Source organism: Liolophura sinensis, chromosome 6, assembly GCF_032854445.1.
Source record: "Liolophura sinensis isolate JHLJ2023 chromosome 6, CUHK_Ljap_v2, whole genome shotgun sequence".
Lineage (NCBI taxonomy): Eukaryota > Metazoa > Mollusca > Polyplacophora > Chitonida > Chitonidae > Liolophura > Liolophura sinensis.
Window position 1 is genome coordinate 8,761,146 of NC_088300.1, and position 18,439 is coordinate 8,779,584.

Below are 18,439 nucleotides of genomic sequence, written 5' to 3' on the forward strand. Positions count from 1 at the left end.
ATCTACCATGTTTAGATTTTATTATTATTTTTTTTTTTTGTCATCTTCGGGCAGGTGATCGGCCGCGAAAATTTTATCCCACCCAACATTCTGTTTACGGGGCATGCAATTCTTAAAGAGAATGCTGGGTAGGGATAAAATTTTCGCGGCCCATCACCTATCCAGACCTTCGGTTGATGCATATACCTCAATATACCTTTCTTTGCGAAGCCTCGGAATCCAAACCACGAGGGACATATTCAACATAACACTACAAGAACAGGATCTCTTGCGACAGTCGGCAAGAAAGCACAAGCTCTTCTCGCATCACGAATGAGCTTTGCTGTCTGCACTAAACTGGCGGGCTCGCTACCAGAGCCTTTACATACCCCAACAGTCAGATCTTCTGTAGCCCATTCCACAAATCTTGCGTAACTCTGCATCAAGCACCATTTTACCATTTCAACGCATCTTTTCAGTATATAGGCCTACATGTATGTTGTCATGTAAGTTACGCCAGGCGCACTGTGCGACTGATATGAAGAACATCTCCCTGCGTTACACAATCTACGGGTCGCAGCTTTGTTCACACACAACCACTGGAACGGCGGCAAACATCGAAGAATAAAACCCCGTCCAGACATTTGCTATAATGACTGACTGGCCGGCTGGTTTGATGGTTACGCGATGAAATTAACAAGCACTACCGTAACTGTAGGGCCTATTTAAACAATGAACTTTACGAGGAAATGAAATAAATCTACAGATACATAAAAATACATCCTAATTATACAATCCGGAGCATTGTTTTTCTGCTTCGACTGAAACAACATCCCAATATACTTGCAATTTGAAAGAATATAATTATACGGTCAAAGTATAAAATTACCATCAAAACGGAATACAAGCATTTAGACAGCTGTCGTGAGGAAGAACAAAATTTATTTACGCCGTATGTAAGAATAGTATGTAAGAATAATTTATCCATGACGCTCGAGGAGGAATCAGGCGGCCTCAGTAGGCCTATGCACCTCACAGGGCACTTCTTCCTCATCTCCTGAAATTAAACCTCGGAATGCATATCAGTGGGTACATGTACCTTCCACACCTCCTGACATTAGATCGCAGTATGCACTTCTCCAGGTACCTTCCACATCTCCTAACTTAAGAGCACAGCCAAAAAGATCGGAAACTTGGTCAAACACGTTAAACTAACAGTGCTAGTTGTCAACCTACTGCACCGTCATGATTACCTCTCACTAACATCTAAGCAGTACTTTTAATGTTGAGTACAATACCAATGCGTTATCACCATACAGCATTATGTACAAAAGGAAACCGCTTCGGAGACCTAATGGTTGGAGCGTCCGCCTCGAAGCCGGGAGACCCCGGGATCAAACCTGGGTCGGGTCATACCAAAGACTTAAAAATGGTACTCGCTGCTGCCTCGCCTGGCGCTCAGCACTGAGGTTAGAGCAGTGAAACATGACTGGTTGGCCTGGTTTCAGTATAATGTGACTGGGGTGTCGTGTCTGGTGTCTTCGGCATGATACGTCAGTGGTGGCAGCACTTTGGCGGCATGGACTCCCCCGCCACAAGAAGACACACTATACACACACCTAATGACTCCTCGTCGTCATATGACTGAAAAATTGTTAATCCCAAGAATACATACATACAAAAGGACAGGAGAGACAGATTCATCATATTGATTGCACCATTCAGGCAGAATGGGATACCGGCATACTCCACTGCAGCATCGACAGCGCTACGTCACAGTGGGTAGACCAAATACGTTACAGATGAAACCGCAGCACGCAACAAAAGACTTGTGACGTGCAAGTCCTATGTCACACTAGCGCCGCCGTTTGTGAGAGGAAAATCTGCAGGTAAGCCATTCTCTCAGGTCGAGTTGCAAGGAGACTAAACATTATCACTTGTCTCCTAACACATTTAATGACTACTAGATCTTACTATGACAGAGCGTAAACCTACTGGGAACGAAGAGTTACGAATACTGCCGATCGTACAGTCATCATGTAGACTGAAAAAAATCTCTGCCTTCAACTGTTATATAAAGCCATCGCGTATGTATATATGTAGCCTTGGGGTTGAAATGCCATGCTGAAGACACCATACATGACACCCACCCTAGTCATATTATACTGACACCGGGCCAACCAGTCATGTTTCCTTGTTCTAAGGGGCGTCAAGCGAGGCAGCAGCAAGTACAATTCCAAGTCTTTAGCATGACCTGACCTGGGTTTGATCCCGTGTTTCCCGACTTCGAGGCGGATGCCTAGCCATTAAGCCATCGAATCGTTGAAATTAAGCATGGTAAGCCGGAAAAGGTGTATATCTGACCGTATGGCCAAAACGCAATATGATTTTCAATGTTAAAACCCGAGGCCGTCTGGGTGACGATTTTAGGCGATCTCGTGTACCGGAACTAAAATCATGGCCGTAAGACTGGGAAAAATGCACATTTGTTCTTTTCTTTTATCAGATAGGTACAGATGTTATTTGGAAAGTGGATTACGGGTTTCGAACCAGCGACCTCAGAGTCAGGCACCAAATCGCCAGCAATACATGTCAACGGTCTAGACCACTCGACCAACAGGCCTTCCGCAAAAATAGAAGGTAGTTGACCGGTAGACTTTTACAGTGAACATGCATTACCCCTCTGATGACCATTAATATCAACCATCAAGATTTATAACTTTTGCTTTTTTTAAATCGTCAGTTAATACATGTATATCTAGACTCTTATTTCTGTGGATACACAGACTTGGAATTATACCTGTCAGAAGTAGACTCGTGGACCCGAAGTATACCGTTTGAGTCTAAAGCATCGTAGTATGTAATTTAATGGGAACGCAACAATTTCTAGTATTACGAACAAAACACACTTTGTCATATCGCACTGGAAATTATAAAACTTGATGGGAGGCTTCTCTCCAAATATGTACATGCAAGGGTTCAAAGTTGAGGTAATGTGGTCTTCGTATTCGAAGTCCTCCAGTATGGTGACGTAGTCAGATGTCACATATCGTATAACACTGGCATGCACTTCACGCAAAATGTAGCCCGTATATATAGCCTGAATCTGTATTTCTCTAGGGTTATATGCTAAAAAAATTATCCGACATGCTTTCCCATAACTGCAACACATACAGACTAGAAAGGGGCCTCATATTTAAACTCTACAGCGACTAATTGTTGTCTAAAGATAAATAAATGCGCTGTTGGACTGTGTAAGAGATGAACAATTTTCTTAAAGTGTCCTTTATAAGTTTTGTCCATTGCAAGAAATATTCTGCAAATAATTTCAGACAGATCTGTCGGTAAGCTCTATGCCAGATTTCAATTTTGCCTCTGAATGTAGATGAGAGACTTAGGCCTCACTACGTATAAATAAAGCGATTGTATGTGAACTTGTATAATATGCAGAAGACTTATGTCAAGGTCACTGAAAAGATAACGCAGACCTTTCGTACTGGATGCATAGCGCGCACATAATCTCCGGACATATACCGAGAATCTTAAATCAAAGATTATTTAAGCGCGAGATAAGAAACGAGTGAATGCAGACGAACGTAGAGTCAAGTTGTCTCGTAAGAGTAGTCGCCCTTCGTCTGCACGACCGTTTCCGCTTTACTCGCCAAAACACGAGGGTGAAGCCGTGAGTACTGTTGCGTGGACGGGAGAATGCATTGAAGGACCCAGTAAATTTGACAATTCCCATTTATCGAGGATGGAAATTTGTCGTTTTATTTGTGTCAGGTCGAATCAAGGACTGTTCCCTTGGGGTCACGTCAACAGAAAGCTGAATGCATCATGCCGGCGCTGGATTCAGACGAAATTGCCAGATAAATCACTAGGGGACCATCACAACTTTCCGAAACACGTGCACAAATCAGACGATCTATCACTCATCAGAAACATTGGCATTATGGCCCACATAGACGCCGGCAAAACAACAACGACAGAGAGGATGTTATTCTACTCGGGCTTTACCAGGCATTTAGGTGATGAGACATAAATTACCCACGCAAGACCGTTTGTCGGTCAGCTGATGTATGATGTGAAGGCAGTATAAGTAACACATAATTGGTGGTCCGTATTGTAACTTTGAACTCGTTCGGTCAGATTTCTGGTTTCCATAACAGTTAACTTAAAATCACAACTTTCGACGCCATGATTACAGTAGAAGTTAAACTGATATCAGTAAAGATTTTGGTCATAATGGTTATTCATGAAGTACTTTGTTGATCAGTTGGTCAGATTTCCCTGATCACCAGGAAATACATCCGTAAATATTGAATTTCTGACACTGGAATGGGCGAAACCAGTGAATATTATGGCTCGAGGGAGACTTGAACTCACAACTTAAGTAGTGTGTTTAGCCCACCTCTATGCCAACTGCATGAGCTACCAAGCCAGATGAGGGTGGCATGTTTGTTAGAGTACCCTTACATTCAGTAAATAACTGTTCACATACCCACATAATACCATATGTGTACATGATGCAAGTATCTGAATTTTAGTCTGGTCAATGTTTCAAAAGCAGACACCATCAGCAGCAGGGAATACATCGCTATATAAGGTATTCAGCTTCTGACTGTGACATACTTATATACTTATTTTAAAAGACTGACTGGGCTAAAATTAAAAAATCAAAGTTGTGAATTCAAGTCAGTGTTGGAAATTCAATTATATATTGATCTGACTTCTGATTTCTAAGCAGCAGCCTGAAAATAAGATATAATACCTGAGTTTCACACATATTTTCATCAATTTTTGCAGTCAAATCCGATGGGATTGTTTGTGGCAAACTCATTATTCTGTTGTTTTTTTTTATCATTACTTCTGTAGTCTTGTCATGTTCTGTTCTGATGTTTGATTTATAACAGGTGATGTGGATGATGGGGATACCGTGATGGATTACATGGAACAAGAGAGAGCAAGAGGGATAACTATTACCTCAGCTGCCATCACCTTCACCTGGAAGCACCATAAGATTAACCTGATTGATACGCCAGGTACTGTACCAGCCAGTCCTCTTTATCAAGAGACAGGCCATAAACAAGGAACTTGTACATTCCCACTGTCCCAGTGTTCGTAGGGCTTTAGTGACAGTAAGTTATCAGTGATGCATATGTGGCTGTTTGAGCAGCCCATAGTTTGTGGAAGATCAGTTGACTTAGGAGTTGTGCCTCACAAGTGGAAAAGTTCATCAGTAACTTGACAAAGGTGGGTACTTTACCCCTGGCACTTGGTTTCCTCCACCTCTAAAACCATAAATAAACCAATAGAAGAAAAATAAAACAGGTACTTTCTTGATCTTCACCTGAATTAGATTTTAGTTTCGCTGCTGTAGAAAAGAATCTCTACCTGGCTGAAACAAACAGTTCATAACAGTTCTCTCCAAGGCGGTCAGCCATACAGAGGTGGAATCTTCTGCTTGACAGTTTGAATGAATGAATGACTATGGCTTAATGTTGCTTCAGCAATATTGCAGCCGTGTTGTGGCCAGAACATGTTCAAAACATGAGATCGTAAATGGCTTTCATAGCATTGACAACATTTAAAATCCAACAAATATAGACGGATGTTTTCGTAAATTTTAAGACAACTGTGTTCAGCAGAAATCATTTAAAATTAATTGAATATAGTTGTTATACAATGGGTTCAATATCATTTAATAATATTCTTATACACTAAGTTTATTAATATATTTTAAATATCTATCTACAGCTTTGCTGGCAAACAATGATTTTAATCATGACACACAACACATGTTAGGAGCAAATTTGATGCAGACATATTCGGTTTACTGGGTTCATAGAGGAGAGCTCTAGGTTAGTCGCCTTTTACAACAAGCTTGGGTAGAGAACTGGGGTCCTTTTCTTTTTACCCCGGAGACCCCACCGGAGCTTGGCAGTTTGAAGCAAATGCTATAAAGCAGTTTATGAGTGGTGACATTATATATACAGTGTCTTTATGCATTGCTATTTCAGGCCATGTAGACTTCACATTTGAGGTAGAACGATCACTTCGGGCCATAGATGGAGCAGTCACCATACTGGATGCATCAGCAGGTTTGTCAGTATTTTTCATCTACCTCAGATTTGCTTTAAAATCACTGTTAAAAATTTAATATCCACTGATAAAAGGTTATTTTCAGAAAACTGCATGGGAATTTTCTGAAACAAAGACTTTGTGGGAATCTCTATCCAAAGATTCATGAAATAGGCCCATCAGCTGTCATTGGGAAATTCACAGCTTTTCTCTAGGGAATTCCCACCAATGGAATCAATAGTAATGTTAATGCATGGTGTTGTCTGACATCTGGTTTTCAGCCATTATGTCCATTTTCTTGTCTGGTACAGGTGTTGAAGCTCAAACCCTGACTGTATGGCGACAGGCCGATCGCTATGATGTACCCAGAATAATTTACCTCAACAAAATGGACAAGCCTGGTGCAAGCCTTGACCTTTGTCTGATGTCAATAATGGAGAAGCTCAAGGTTACACCATTACTGCTTCAACTTCCTGTGGGCTCGGAAAAACATTTTCAAGGTATTATAGACTTAGTTACCATGGAAACCTGCATTTGGAGCAAAGGAAATATGGGAGATGGAACAGAGTTCAAGCTATCTCCTATTGTCCAATCAGCAGATTCATCAGTTTGGGAAAAATGTATAAAAGCAAGGACTTCTCTGATTGGACAGCTTGCTGACATGGATGATGGCATAGCCGACCTAGTTCTCAAGGACGTGGCCGTGGAGAATATCCCTGTGTCTGATCTTCTGTCTGCCTTAAAAAGGGTAACACTTGCCCGAAAGGGTGTCCCTGTCCTTCTGGGCAGCTCGCTAAAAAACAAAGGTGTCCAGCATTTACTGGATGGTGTCAATCACTATCTACCATGTCCGTCTGATAGACATTATCCATTTGCAGAGTTATATGGAGAAGACCTCTGCGCACTTGCCTTTAAGATAACTCATGAGAAACAGAGAGGTGCTCTGATATTTTTGAGGCTTTACTCAGGAAGTTTAAAGACTGGTTCCTCAATTTACAACGTGACGAGAAAGACTTCAGAAAAAGTGACACGTCTCCTGCAGGTGTATGCTGATATGCATAAAGACATTAATCATATTCATGCTGGTAACATTGTCTGTGTTACAGGATTAAAACAGGTTTGTGCATCAATTTGTTTAATAATCCAAGATTTCTGATAAGTGTACTGTTTCCTCTTCTTGGAAAGTAGGCATTCACATTGTGAAACTTTTTCTTTAGCTTCAATAAATTTGAGAATCAAAATAGTATTAGTAAAAAATAATAATCCTAAGTTGTATAAACAGTTATGATGATAATGATGAGATGAATATCAACAAAAACATGCTCTGTAATGGTTGCTATTAAACTAGTGAGAGAAATGCTATTGACATCACTGTAGTAGTATCACCCTCCACTTACATTTCAAGGAAAATGTTTGGTGGGTAGTGAGATTTCTCAAGGTTTTCTGTGGAAGTCAATCAACAATACCTGCGTAACAGGCTGGGAGAGCAGGTGATTTATATTATTGTTACATGGTGTAACAAGTAACATACAATCTTATTTTAAACAGATCGAAATTTATTTTACCTAGAAAAGATATATTTCAAGGGGAATAACTCTTGCATCCAAACTTAGATCTGTAGACTCTAGAAAGTAGACTTTGAACTCGACTCTTCCCAGCAAACATTACATGAACGACTGCTTCCCGCTGTGTATTGTTCATTGTTATGTGGAAAAGCTACTCTTAGTTGAAATGTGAGAATTAATGACTGTGCACTTTAACTGTTTCTTAATTACCTTTCTTTTGCATGAATGAAATACTCTAACACCTTTTTTCAAGGTTGAAGTACTTTTCAACAATTATGCAGTCCTAAGATATTCTTTGCATGATAAAAATAATGTGTAATGCTCAGATACAAATTCTCTTACTAACACTTTATTTCTGAATATCCTATCCTATGGTCTCATTTTCAGACTGTCACTGGTGACCTTTTGACCAGCAGTCACACTTCCTACAAGAAAGCAGTGGAGAGTTATGGAAAGCAAAATATTGACAATTTACCTGGCAGATCTGCTGAAAGCTCCAGCCATGATGACCAAGGTGATGAAGAGCATGAAGATAATCACTTTTTTTCTGCCCAGCTGACTGTTCCTGATCCCGTATTTTTCTGTTCCATAGAACCTCCAAGCATGGCATTTCAGAAAGACCTGGATATTGCTCTGGAGAATTTACAGAGAGAGGACAACAGCTTACATGTAAGTGTAGACAAAGATACAGGACAAACAATCCTAGCTGGAATGGGAGAGCTCCACATGGAGGTAATAAAAGAACGCATTCTCAAAGAATACGGTATTGAGGTGGAAATGGGACCGCTCCAGGTAGCGTACAAGGAAACGATCACGGAAAGTTCTGAAGTGACAGAGAGGCTGGACAAGACCCTGGGCGACAGACACCATTTTGTGTCCATGACCTTGTCGGTACATCCTAATCAAACTGGTCAAGATTTCAAGGCCGTAGAGCTGAGGCACAGCCGAGAAAATAACCTTGAGGCTATCCGACATCATCACTTACAGGCTGTTAACAGCGGCATCAAAATGGGACTCTGTGCTGGTAAGTTTGAAACATGATCTACATGTAGTTCCTGACACAAGTAAAAGATTGAGTTCAGGATGAAGATGATGAAGGTGTACTTTGTTAAAACACCGATTCCACCGAGGCCACAATTAATTCCACTGACTGTCACTTGATAAACAAATGTTGTGTGTCACTTTTAAAACCCAGCGCACATGGACAACATTTGTTGTTGGAAATCAGATTTTCAGATCTTGGTGTCAAATGATCTGGCACATGGGTTACCCACACAGGAGCAACATTTGTTTTCCATTTTTAAAGATTCCAGCGGTGAAAACAGTTCACATGATACGTTCAAGGTCATGTGACCATAAAAATGATCACAGATTCCATTTTGTATGTACTCCGGTGACATAGACGTTGATTGGTTCATGTAGAAGACTTACATGATCCAGACTGCTCATAGACAAGAGAAATCTTGTGCCCGGCTCATTTGTGTCCGGATTTTTTTCTTGGCCCAAAATTAAACAAACTGAATCTGTCGATCAGGTGTTCCAGACTCCAGAAATTCTTGTTGTAGTTATCCTCACTGGAATAAAGTTTGAGAATTTTTTGTTGGCTGGATGAAGAAATTTCGTTTTCAACATCAAATGTTACTTGTGTGCGCTGGGTCACAGTCAGCCTTCACACAGTGAACAAATGTTGTGTGTCATATCACATGATGAAAAGTGTTTGCGTGTTACTTCTAAGTCCATCATTGCATCATAAACATGTGTTTGCGTGTCACTTCTAAGTCCATCATCGCATCATAAACATGTGTTTGTATGTCACTTCTAAGTTCGTCATCGCATCATAAACATGTGTTTGTGTGTCACTTCTAAGTCCGTCATCGCATCATAAACAAGTGTTTGCGTGTCACTTCTAATCCCTCATCGCATCATAAACATGTGTTTGCATGTCACTTCTAAGTCCATCATCGCATCATAAACATGTGTTTGCGTGTCACTTCTAAGTCCGTCATCGCATCATAAACATGTGTTTGCGTGTCACTTCTAAGTCCGTCATCGCATCATAAACATGTGGTTGCATGTCACTTTTAAGTCCATCATCGCATCATAAACATGTGTTTGCATGTCACTTCTAGGTCCATCATCGCATCATAAACATGTGTTTGCGTGTCACTTCTAAGTCCATCATCACATGATTAGCATGTGTTTGCGTGTCACTTCTAAGTCCATCATCACATGATAAACATGTACTGTATACTACTAAAGTCAAATGTGTGCCACTTCTAGGTCATCTGTCACATAAAAAAAACATGTGTTGTCTGTCACTTCCAAGTTAACTTTTGCATAATTAAAAAGTGCCGTGTGCCAAATTTAAATCGACTGTCACACCATATACAGATTTTGTTTACCACTTACATGTATAAGTTAGCTGCCACACAAATTTCAGAGACAGCCTTCCGGGTGGGAATGGGAATGTTTGGATGGAGTAGATCATGTGACACTGTCCCAAAATGTGACTGGTCAGCATTTAATTCCATACTTAAGAATAGGAAGTGAAAAATGACAAAGTGCCAGGAACAAACTACCAACCATTGGCAAGATACTGATGGCTATAGGTGACTCTAGACTTAGTCCACAAGATGGATTTAATTGATTGGTGTTAACCTATATGCATACTCATAAACTGGATTGCATGGAATAAACCACTATTGTTTGACAAGTAACCAATGAACATTCCCACATGGGAAGCACCAATTTCCATCTGCCTGGCAAGCTCAGTGATCTCCCATGATCTTCATCATATTCATACAAGATTAGACCACCAAAATATCCATGCGGACAAACATTTGTTGACACCCTAGGACAGATGAGACAGGATAATCCCAAAAGATCCCTGACCAAAGCTAGGACTAAACAATCCAAAAATGCAGACAACTTTATCAGTGTACTGAATTCCTATATTGCAATTGTCCAGACATGTTTTCAAAGAACATGCAATAGATGTCCTCCTTGTAATGTGTTTTCCTTGTAAATTATTCACTCCTGGATGATTCGTAACTGATATGCATGTATTCAGAAATACAGATTCATTAAGGACAAAATGTTTCTACTTTAGCAAAAAGCTGAGAGACAATATTCATATCCACAGTGCACTGGAGTGACTGGAGTAACACTATAGGGTCAGTAAGGGAGACCACTTATCTTGCTTGAGCCCTGATCGCCTTCTAGCTAGTTTGAAGTCAGTATCTGAAACTGGATTTTTTTTATTTGTTTGCTTCATTGTTGCTCAACTCCAGATGACTGGATTTCTACACCTGTTTGTCAGGTCTCGAATAGAAGGCCCAAGACAGTAGTTAAAGCTTTTACTGCTGAAACAAGGAAATATAAAATAGCAGGCAAATAATGCTAAATCAATTCACCCCTTGTAAATTGTCAACAATTTTTTTTTTATTTTGACAGGTAACTTATAATGTGATGTGCATCAATCTGTAAATAAGAAGTGTAGGAAGTGTTTATATGTATGAGGTGTTTATATGTATGAGGTGTTCACATGTATGAAGCATTCACATGTATGAACATGTAGGTTCATTCCTTCTGCTTCCCAAACAGGGTAATGTGGAGTTTCATCTGAAGTCTGAAAATATGGTGAAAATCGGGCTGTTGATACATTCAGTTTTGTTGACATTTTCTTTTGTTCAAAGTAGCTATTTTAAACTTTTATAAGGATGTTGTGAGGCTTCACATCTGCATTTGCTGCAAATTTGTCTTTATAAGTTTGGACAGCTTTGAACATCAACTAAACGTGTGGACTACATTGTTTCAAGATTTCATAGACGTATGCTCTGTCATGTCACCTTGCCCTAATGCTAATGACTAAAATGAGTGACAGTCACAGTTCATGGTTATAAGAGCATGCCTTATCATTCTTGCAAATTAAAACTTTTTTCTTCATTGTGCTTTTTTCAAAATACTTTTTTTGTTATTCCCATTGTCCTGTCCTTATACAACTGTTTTGTTTTGTTTTGTTTTTTTCCTTTTCGGGGGAACATTCTATGTTCTGGAATGTTTTACAGGTAATTTGTGATAAAATCAGTGAGGAGCTTTAACTCTCCTTGTAATTCAGACTCATTCAACAGATAGCATCCAGTATCTACCTGTGTAGAACAGAAATGTTTGTACAGCAAACCCTGTTCTGGTCTGTTTTTTCACAGGTGTTCTTTTTGACCAGATCTATAAATACATCCTAATCAAACCTAGGGAGGCATTACCTGTGTAGATCAGCGCCTACAGCCCTCACAGTGGGGTGGTTTTGGGGTGCATGGAAATTAAGGACTGAGTCAGTGTAGCGGAACTTCCAGATTTGACATCTGTACTGCGCTTACCCTGGCAAGACACACGCGCCTTGTCTTTAACAGCCCAGAAGATGGGTGGATAGTGTGTGTGTGTCACCATATTGCCCCAGGCAGAAGCAAATATATCTATATTTAACTCGACCCTGTAAATGAAATTATCCCAAGCTGAACCTGAATGATATGCATGTGTCAGCCAGGTTTTTACCTTCCTCAGCCCCCAGTTTACCTTAAAAGATTTCAGTTCAGTAAAGATCTCTGGAACATCTGGGCACAGATTGTTTTTGTTACAAGTAATTGCCTGATGTAGATCTTGTCCGAATACATGCATACATGCCCAGGTAGCAGGCTGCAGTCAGATACATTAAGGTACTACCATACACATGTATCTAGAAAGCTTTGTTACTGTACTTCATGTCAGCAGATTGGCTGCAGCTTTGTGTTAGGGAGTTTATAGGTACAGACACAGTGCACTGGCCTTTATGATTAGTGTCCTACTGAGAGTCACCATCATGTTAGGGGTTTGATTGGTACAGACACAGTGCACTGGCCTTTATGATTAGTGTCCTACTGAGAGTCACCACCATGTTAGGGGTTTGATTGGTAGACACAGTGCACTGGCCTTTATGATTAGTGTCCCACTGAGAGTCACCATCATGTTGGGGGTTTGATTGGTACAGACACAGTGCACTGGCCTTTATGATTAGTGTCCTACTGAGAGTCACCACCATGTTAGGGGTTTGATTGGTACAGACACAGTGCACTGGCCTTTATGATTAGTGTCCTACTGAGAGTCACCACCATGTTAGGGGTTTGATTGGTACAGACACAGGTAGTGGGCACAGTTTGGCTTTGGACCGGGTGTCTTCCTGTCAGTTGCCACTATGTTAGGGGTTTGATTGGTACAGACACAGTCACTGGGCACAGTGCATTCAGCTTTGGGCCGGGTATCTTCCTGTTAGTTGCCACTATGTTAGGGATTTGATTGGTACAGACTCAGGTACTGGGCACGTTGCACTCAGCTTTGGGCCGGGTATCTTCCTGTTAGTTGCCACTGTGTTAGGGGTTTGATTGGCACAGACACATTGGGCACATTGCACTCAGCTTTGGGCCGGGTATCACTCAGCTTTGGGCCATGTATCTTCCTGTTAGTTGCACCCATGTTAGGAGTTTGATTGGTACAGACACAGGCACTGGGCACATTGCACTCAGGTTTGGGCCGGGTATCTTCCTGTTAGTTGCCACTATGTTAGGGGTTTGATTGGTACAGACACAGGCACTGGGCACAGTGCATTCAGCTTTGGGCCGGGTATCTTCCTGTTAGTTGCCACTATGTTAGGGATTTGATTGGTACAGACTCAGGTACTGGGCACGTTGCACTCAGCTTTGGGCCGGGTATCTTCCTGTTAGTTGCCACTGTGTTAGGGGTTTGATTGGTACAGACACAGGCACTGGGCACAGTGCATTCAGCTTTGGGCCGGGTATCTTCCTGTTAGTTGCCACTGTGTTAGGGGTTTGATTGGCACAGACACAGGTACTGGGCACATTGCACTCAGCTTTGGGCCGGGTATCTTCTTGTTAGTTGCCACTATGTTAGGGGTTTGATTGGTACAGACACAGGCACTGGGCACAGTGCATTCAGCATTGTTCCTGGTCTTCCTATTTATGTAGTTAAGACGTACAGCATAGAAAGTAAATTTAGAGCAGCTACAACAGTGTGATAGCTGCAAATGATCACACATAACAAGCATAACAGGCCTCTTGTCAAATCACCTCAGTTAAGGTTTTGTTCTAACTGTTCATATAAATGCATGAATAGTAACAAATAACACTATCTAATATGAAGTAAAATAGTGTTTTTATGTCATAGATGGCCATTAAATAAAACAGGAACAGTGACAAAACTTTGTGTGGGACATGTCATGGAAGACGTAGAGCCATCATAAATTAATACAACCCTTACCATGTAGTTGAAAAAGAAACCATCGCTTCTAAAATTCATGAAGATGGCTGTAATTGCTTAAAAGAAGATGAATTTTGTACATCTGTAACCTATCATATTTTGATATAGCATTGTACATTTATTTGTACATTCATCCATGTACCCTTTACCACTTGTTTTGATGTCACTCTTTTCAGACACCATAAATTCTCCCTCAGGAAAGTGTGGCAGCTGTATTTTCCTAAAGCATATCTAGAATGTTTAGAATCAGAACTAAACATAGCCCCAGTGCTATCGGCGTATTTTGTATCCCCACTCCCTCCCAGGGATAAACACAGAAACCCTTTAAGTGGAACAAACACCTCATAACTGTACTTTCCTGAATATTATGATACTGTAGCTTTAGTTGTTTGTGGGAATTGCCCTCTTTAGAGGTAAGTATTTACTGTACAGCACCATTGACAATCAGTCTGTCATTTCACTGTTGCCATCTCAGGGTGAATTCTTTGTTTCTTATAGGACCTATCTTAAGCTTCCCAGTGTGTGGACTCGGTGTATATCTCCACAGTTTGGAGATCCAGCCAGGCACATCCATGGCTATGATATCAGCATGTGCTTCTCAGGCTGTCCACAAAGCCGTTCACAGTGCAGCTGCTGTCCTTTTGGAACCCACGATGCATTTGGAGGTACCTGCTTTAATGTCTGCTCTATTTCAGCTGAACTTTCAGAAACACATAAATGCCTTGAATGAAAATTTTGACACCAACACTTGACAGTTTCTGATAAGAAATTAATTTGATTTCATAAAAAACGCCATAAGTGGCCCCATAAGGTAGATGAATAGAGCTGAATTTGTCACTCAAAAAAAGAAATTTAAGTGACAAAACTTCAATTTTTCATACTTACATTACCTGGTTTGTGCTACCCATGGTGTAGGTAAGGGTTATATATCTTTTGTCAAAGAAGTAAATTTAATAAGTAATGAAACATGGTTTAAATTTGTGCTTGATTCAGAAACGGCTCAATTTGTGATAATAGTTATACAATACTTCTCACAGTATTGTGACAAGCATCAGCTGAGTCCACAGAATCTGGGTTAAATCATTGTCCAGGGCCATTTAGTATCATCATTAAACATTAATGAGGTGTGCATAGCTAGGGAGCATAATATTGTCACATGTTTCCATTGTGTAAACAAACCACAATTCCAGCTCGTACCATTCACAATTGTAGATGTTGTAACTCTTTTGCAGTTGTCCTCTGCAGTGGCTACAAACACTATCAACAATGCTTGTATACTATGATACACAGCCTTGCTGATAAGTGCAGTCTTAGCAATGTTAAAGATCATTCATGTAGCATTTGTCAATCCTGAAAAAATTGGTCAGTAACTACCATAGGCCTGGGATTCACCCCAAACCCTCTTGTTTCCTCCATCCATCATATGGCCATACGTCTGAGATTCACCCCAAACCCTCTTGTTTCCTCCATCCATCATCTGGCCATAGGTCTGAGATTCACCCCAAACCCTCTTGTTTCCTCCATCCATCATCTGGCCATAGGTCTGAGATTCACCCCAAACCCTCTTGTTTCCTCCATCCATCATATGACCATAGGTCTGAGATTCACCTCCAAACCCTCTTGTTTCCTCCATCCATCATCTGCCCATAGGTCTGAGATTCACCCAAACCCTCCTGTTTTCTCCACCCATCATATGGCCAAAGGTCTGGTATTCACCCCAAACCCTCCTGTTTCCTTCACCCTTCATACGGCCATAGGTCTGAGATTCACCCCAAATCCTTTTCTTTCCTCCACCCATCATTCTGCCATAGGTCTAGGATTCACCCCAAACCTTCTTGTTTTCTCCACCCGTCATATGGCCATTGGCCTGGTATTCACCCCAAACCCTCCTGTTTCCTTCACCCTTCATACGGCCATAGGTCTGAGATTCACCCCAAATCCTCTTCTTTCCTCCATCCATCATTCTGCCATAGGTCTGGGAATCACCCCAAACCCTCTTCTTTCCTCCACCCATCGTACGGCCATAGGTCTGAGATTCACCCAAACCTTCCTGTTTTCTCCACCCATCATACGGCCATAGGTCTGAGATTCACCCCAAACCCTGTTGTTTCCTCCATCCATCATACAGCCATAGGTCTGGGATTTACCCAAACCCTCCTGTTTCCTCCACCCATCATATGACCATAGGTCTGAGATTCACCGCAAACCCTCTTGTTTCCTCCACCCATCAAACTGCCATAGGTCTGGGATTCACCCAAACCCTCTTCTTTCCCCCACCCATCAAACTGCCATAGGTCTGAGATTCACCCCAAACCCTCTTCTTTCCTCCACCCATCAAACTGCCATAGGTCTGAGATTCACCCAAACCCTCTTCTTTCCTCCACCCGTCAAACTGCCATAGGTCTGAGATTCACCCCAAACCCCCTTGTTTCCTCCACCCATCATACTGCCATAGGTCTGGGATTCACCCAAACCCTCTTCTTTCCTCCACCCATCAAACTGCCATAGGTCTGAGATTCACCCCAAACCTCCTTGTTTCCTCCACCCATCAAACTGCCATAGGTCTGAGATTCACCCTCTTCTTTCCTCCACGCATCATACTGCCATAGGTCTGAGATTCACCCAAACCCTCTTCTTTCCTTCACCCATCAAACTGCCATAGGTCTGAGATTCACCCCAAACCCCCTTGTTTCCTCCACCCATCAAACTGCCATAGGTCTGAGATTCACCCAAACCCCCTTGTTTTCTCCACCCATCAAACTGCCATAGGTCAGGGATTCACCCAAACCCTCTTCTTTCCTGCACCCATCAAACTACCATAGGCCTGAGATTCACCCCAAACCCCCTTCTTTCCTCCACCCATCAAACTGCCACAGGTCTGAGATTCACCCAAACCCTCTTCTTTCCTCCACCCATCAAACTGCCATAGGTCTGAGATTCACCCAAACCCTCTTCTTTCCTCCACCCATCAAACTGCCATAGGTCTGAGATTCACCCCAAACCCCCTTGTTTCCTCCACCCATCAAACTGCCATAGGTCTGAGATTCACCCCAAACCCTCTTCTTTTCTCCACCCATAATACTGCCAATGTGTAAGTGAGTATCCTTTAAGATGGTGTTAACAACAATCACTATCCATGCATGTTGCTTTCACTCTGATTTTCCTGTTCAATCTGGACTACAGGTGTGAAAGTGTAAATGGAAAGGTGGAAACAGGATGTACGTACAGTCATACTGAACCAACCAAAGCTGGGAATTTTTGTTTGAACATGGTTATACAAAGTTCTTTTTTTTGTTTGTATTTTCTTATTTATTTTGAAGTACCAAGTATTGTGTTATTATGACTTGTAGATCACTACAGACGAAGACTATTTACATTTTGTTATGAGTGACCTGGCTCAGAGAAGAAGTCATATCCAAGGTGTTGAAGCTCGAGAGCAAGTCCGTGTTGTCAAAGCGATAACTCCATTGTCTGAGATGATGGGATATTCCACAGTGTTACGATCCATCACATCAGGAACGGCTTTCTTTTCCATGGAACTAGCACAGTATGAAGTCATGTCACTCTCCGAACAGAACAAAGTGTTGCAAAAGCTCACTGGATTTTTGCCGTCTTGAGATGGCATGGTATTTATCTGCACTAAAGCTGTTCCTTTTTATAAAAATGATAAAAATAATTACAAATTATAGTCATTTCGACAAACTTGTTATGATCTCTGTACCTGTGTAATACCTGAAAAGTGCATACCTGAACTTTTATGAGTGCTATTAAAGGTGTTTGTATTCATTTCATCATGCATAAAGTTGTTATATTATTACCCTAGCAACTGTTCTGTCACATTGCCATCAGTATTATTTCCACTTTATCATCATAATCATGTCTCTTAACAGTAAGCAATCCCAAAAGCTGCGCTGTTGAATTCACTCCATAGCACACCACTGACCAGATATGACAGTCTGCTGATGTATCACTGTATTCACTCCATAGGACATCAGATATAACATGCTGTGGATGTTTCACTGCATTCACTCCATAGGACATCAGATATGACACTCTGCTGATGTATCACTGCATTCACTCCATAGGACACCAGATATAACATGCTGTGGATGTTTCACTGCATTCACTCCATAGGACATCAGATATGACACTCTGCTGTTGTCTCACTGCATTCACTCCATAGGACACCAGATATGACACTACCAGCTGACACCATGTTAGCCAGTTTTGATGTTCAAACCATTTATTCTCTGGCCATACGTGGGAAGGTCTGCCAGCAACCTGACGGTTACGGGTTTCCCCCCGGGCTGTGCCTGCTTTCCTCCCACCATAATGCTGGCCCCTATCGTATAAGTAAAATATTCTTGAGTACGGCGTAAAACACCAATCATATAAATAAAATCAAAGCACTCATTTAAACAATATTTTTCATGAATTGACCAACATCACAGGCATATATTAATGTCTCGGCCAATGAGTGACTGTTGTGGTACTTGGGTGAAGCTAAA

General features: G+C 41.3%; 1 protein-coding gene across 1 annotated transcript; it reads left to right on the forward strand.

Annotated features, from left to right (window-relative positions):
* The first annotated feature begins 3,680 nt into the window (after window positions 1-3,680).
* Window positions 3,681-17,722, forward strand: LOC135468253 (ribosome-releasing factor 2, mitochondrial-like). Its single transcript, XM_064746399.1, has 7 exons — window positions 3,681-4,007; window positions 4,893-5,021; window positions 6,000-6,080; window positions 6,372-7,177; window positions 8,013-8,649; window positions 14,430-14,596; window positions 17,282-17,722. Exons 1-7 carry the CDS (start codon window positions 3,734-3,736, stop codon window positions 17,546-17,548), a joined length of 2,361 nt encoding a protein of 786 aa, XP_064602469.1. The 5' UTR covers window positions 3,681-3,733; the 3' UTR covers window positions 17,549-17,722.
* Window positions 17,723-18,439: the final 717 nt, after the last annotated feature.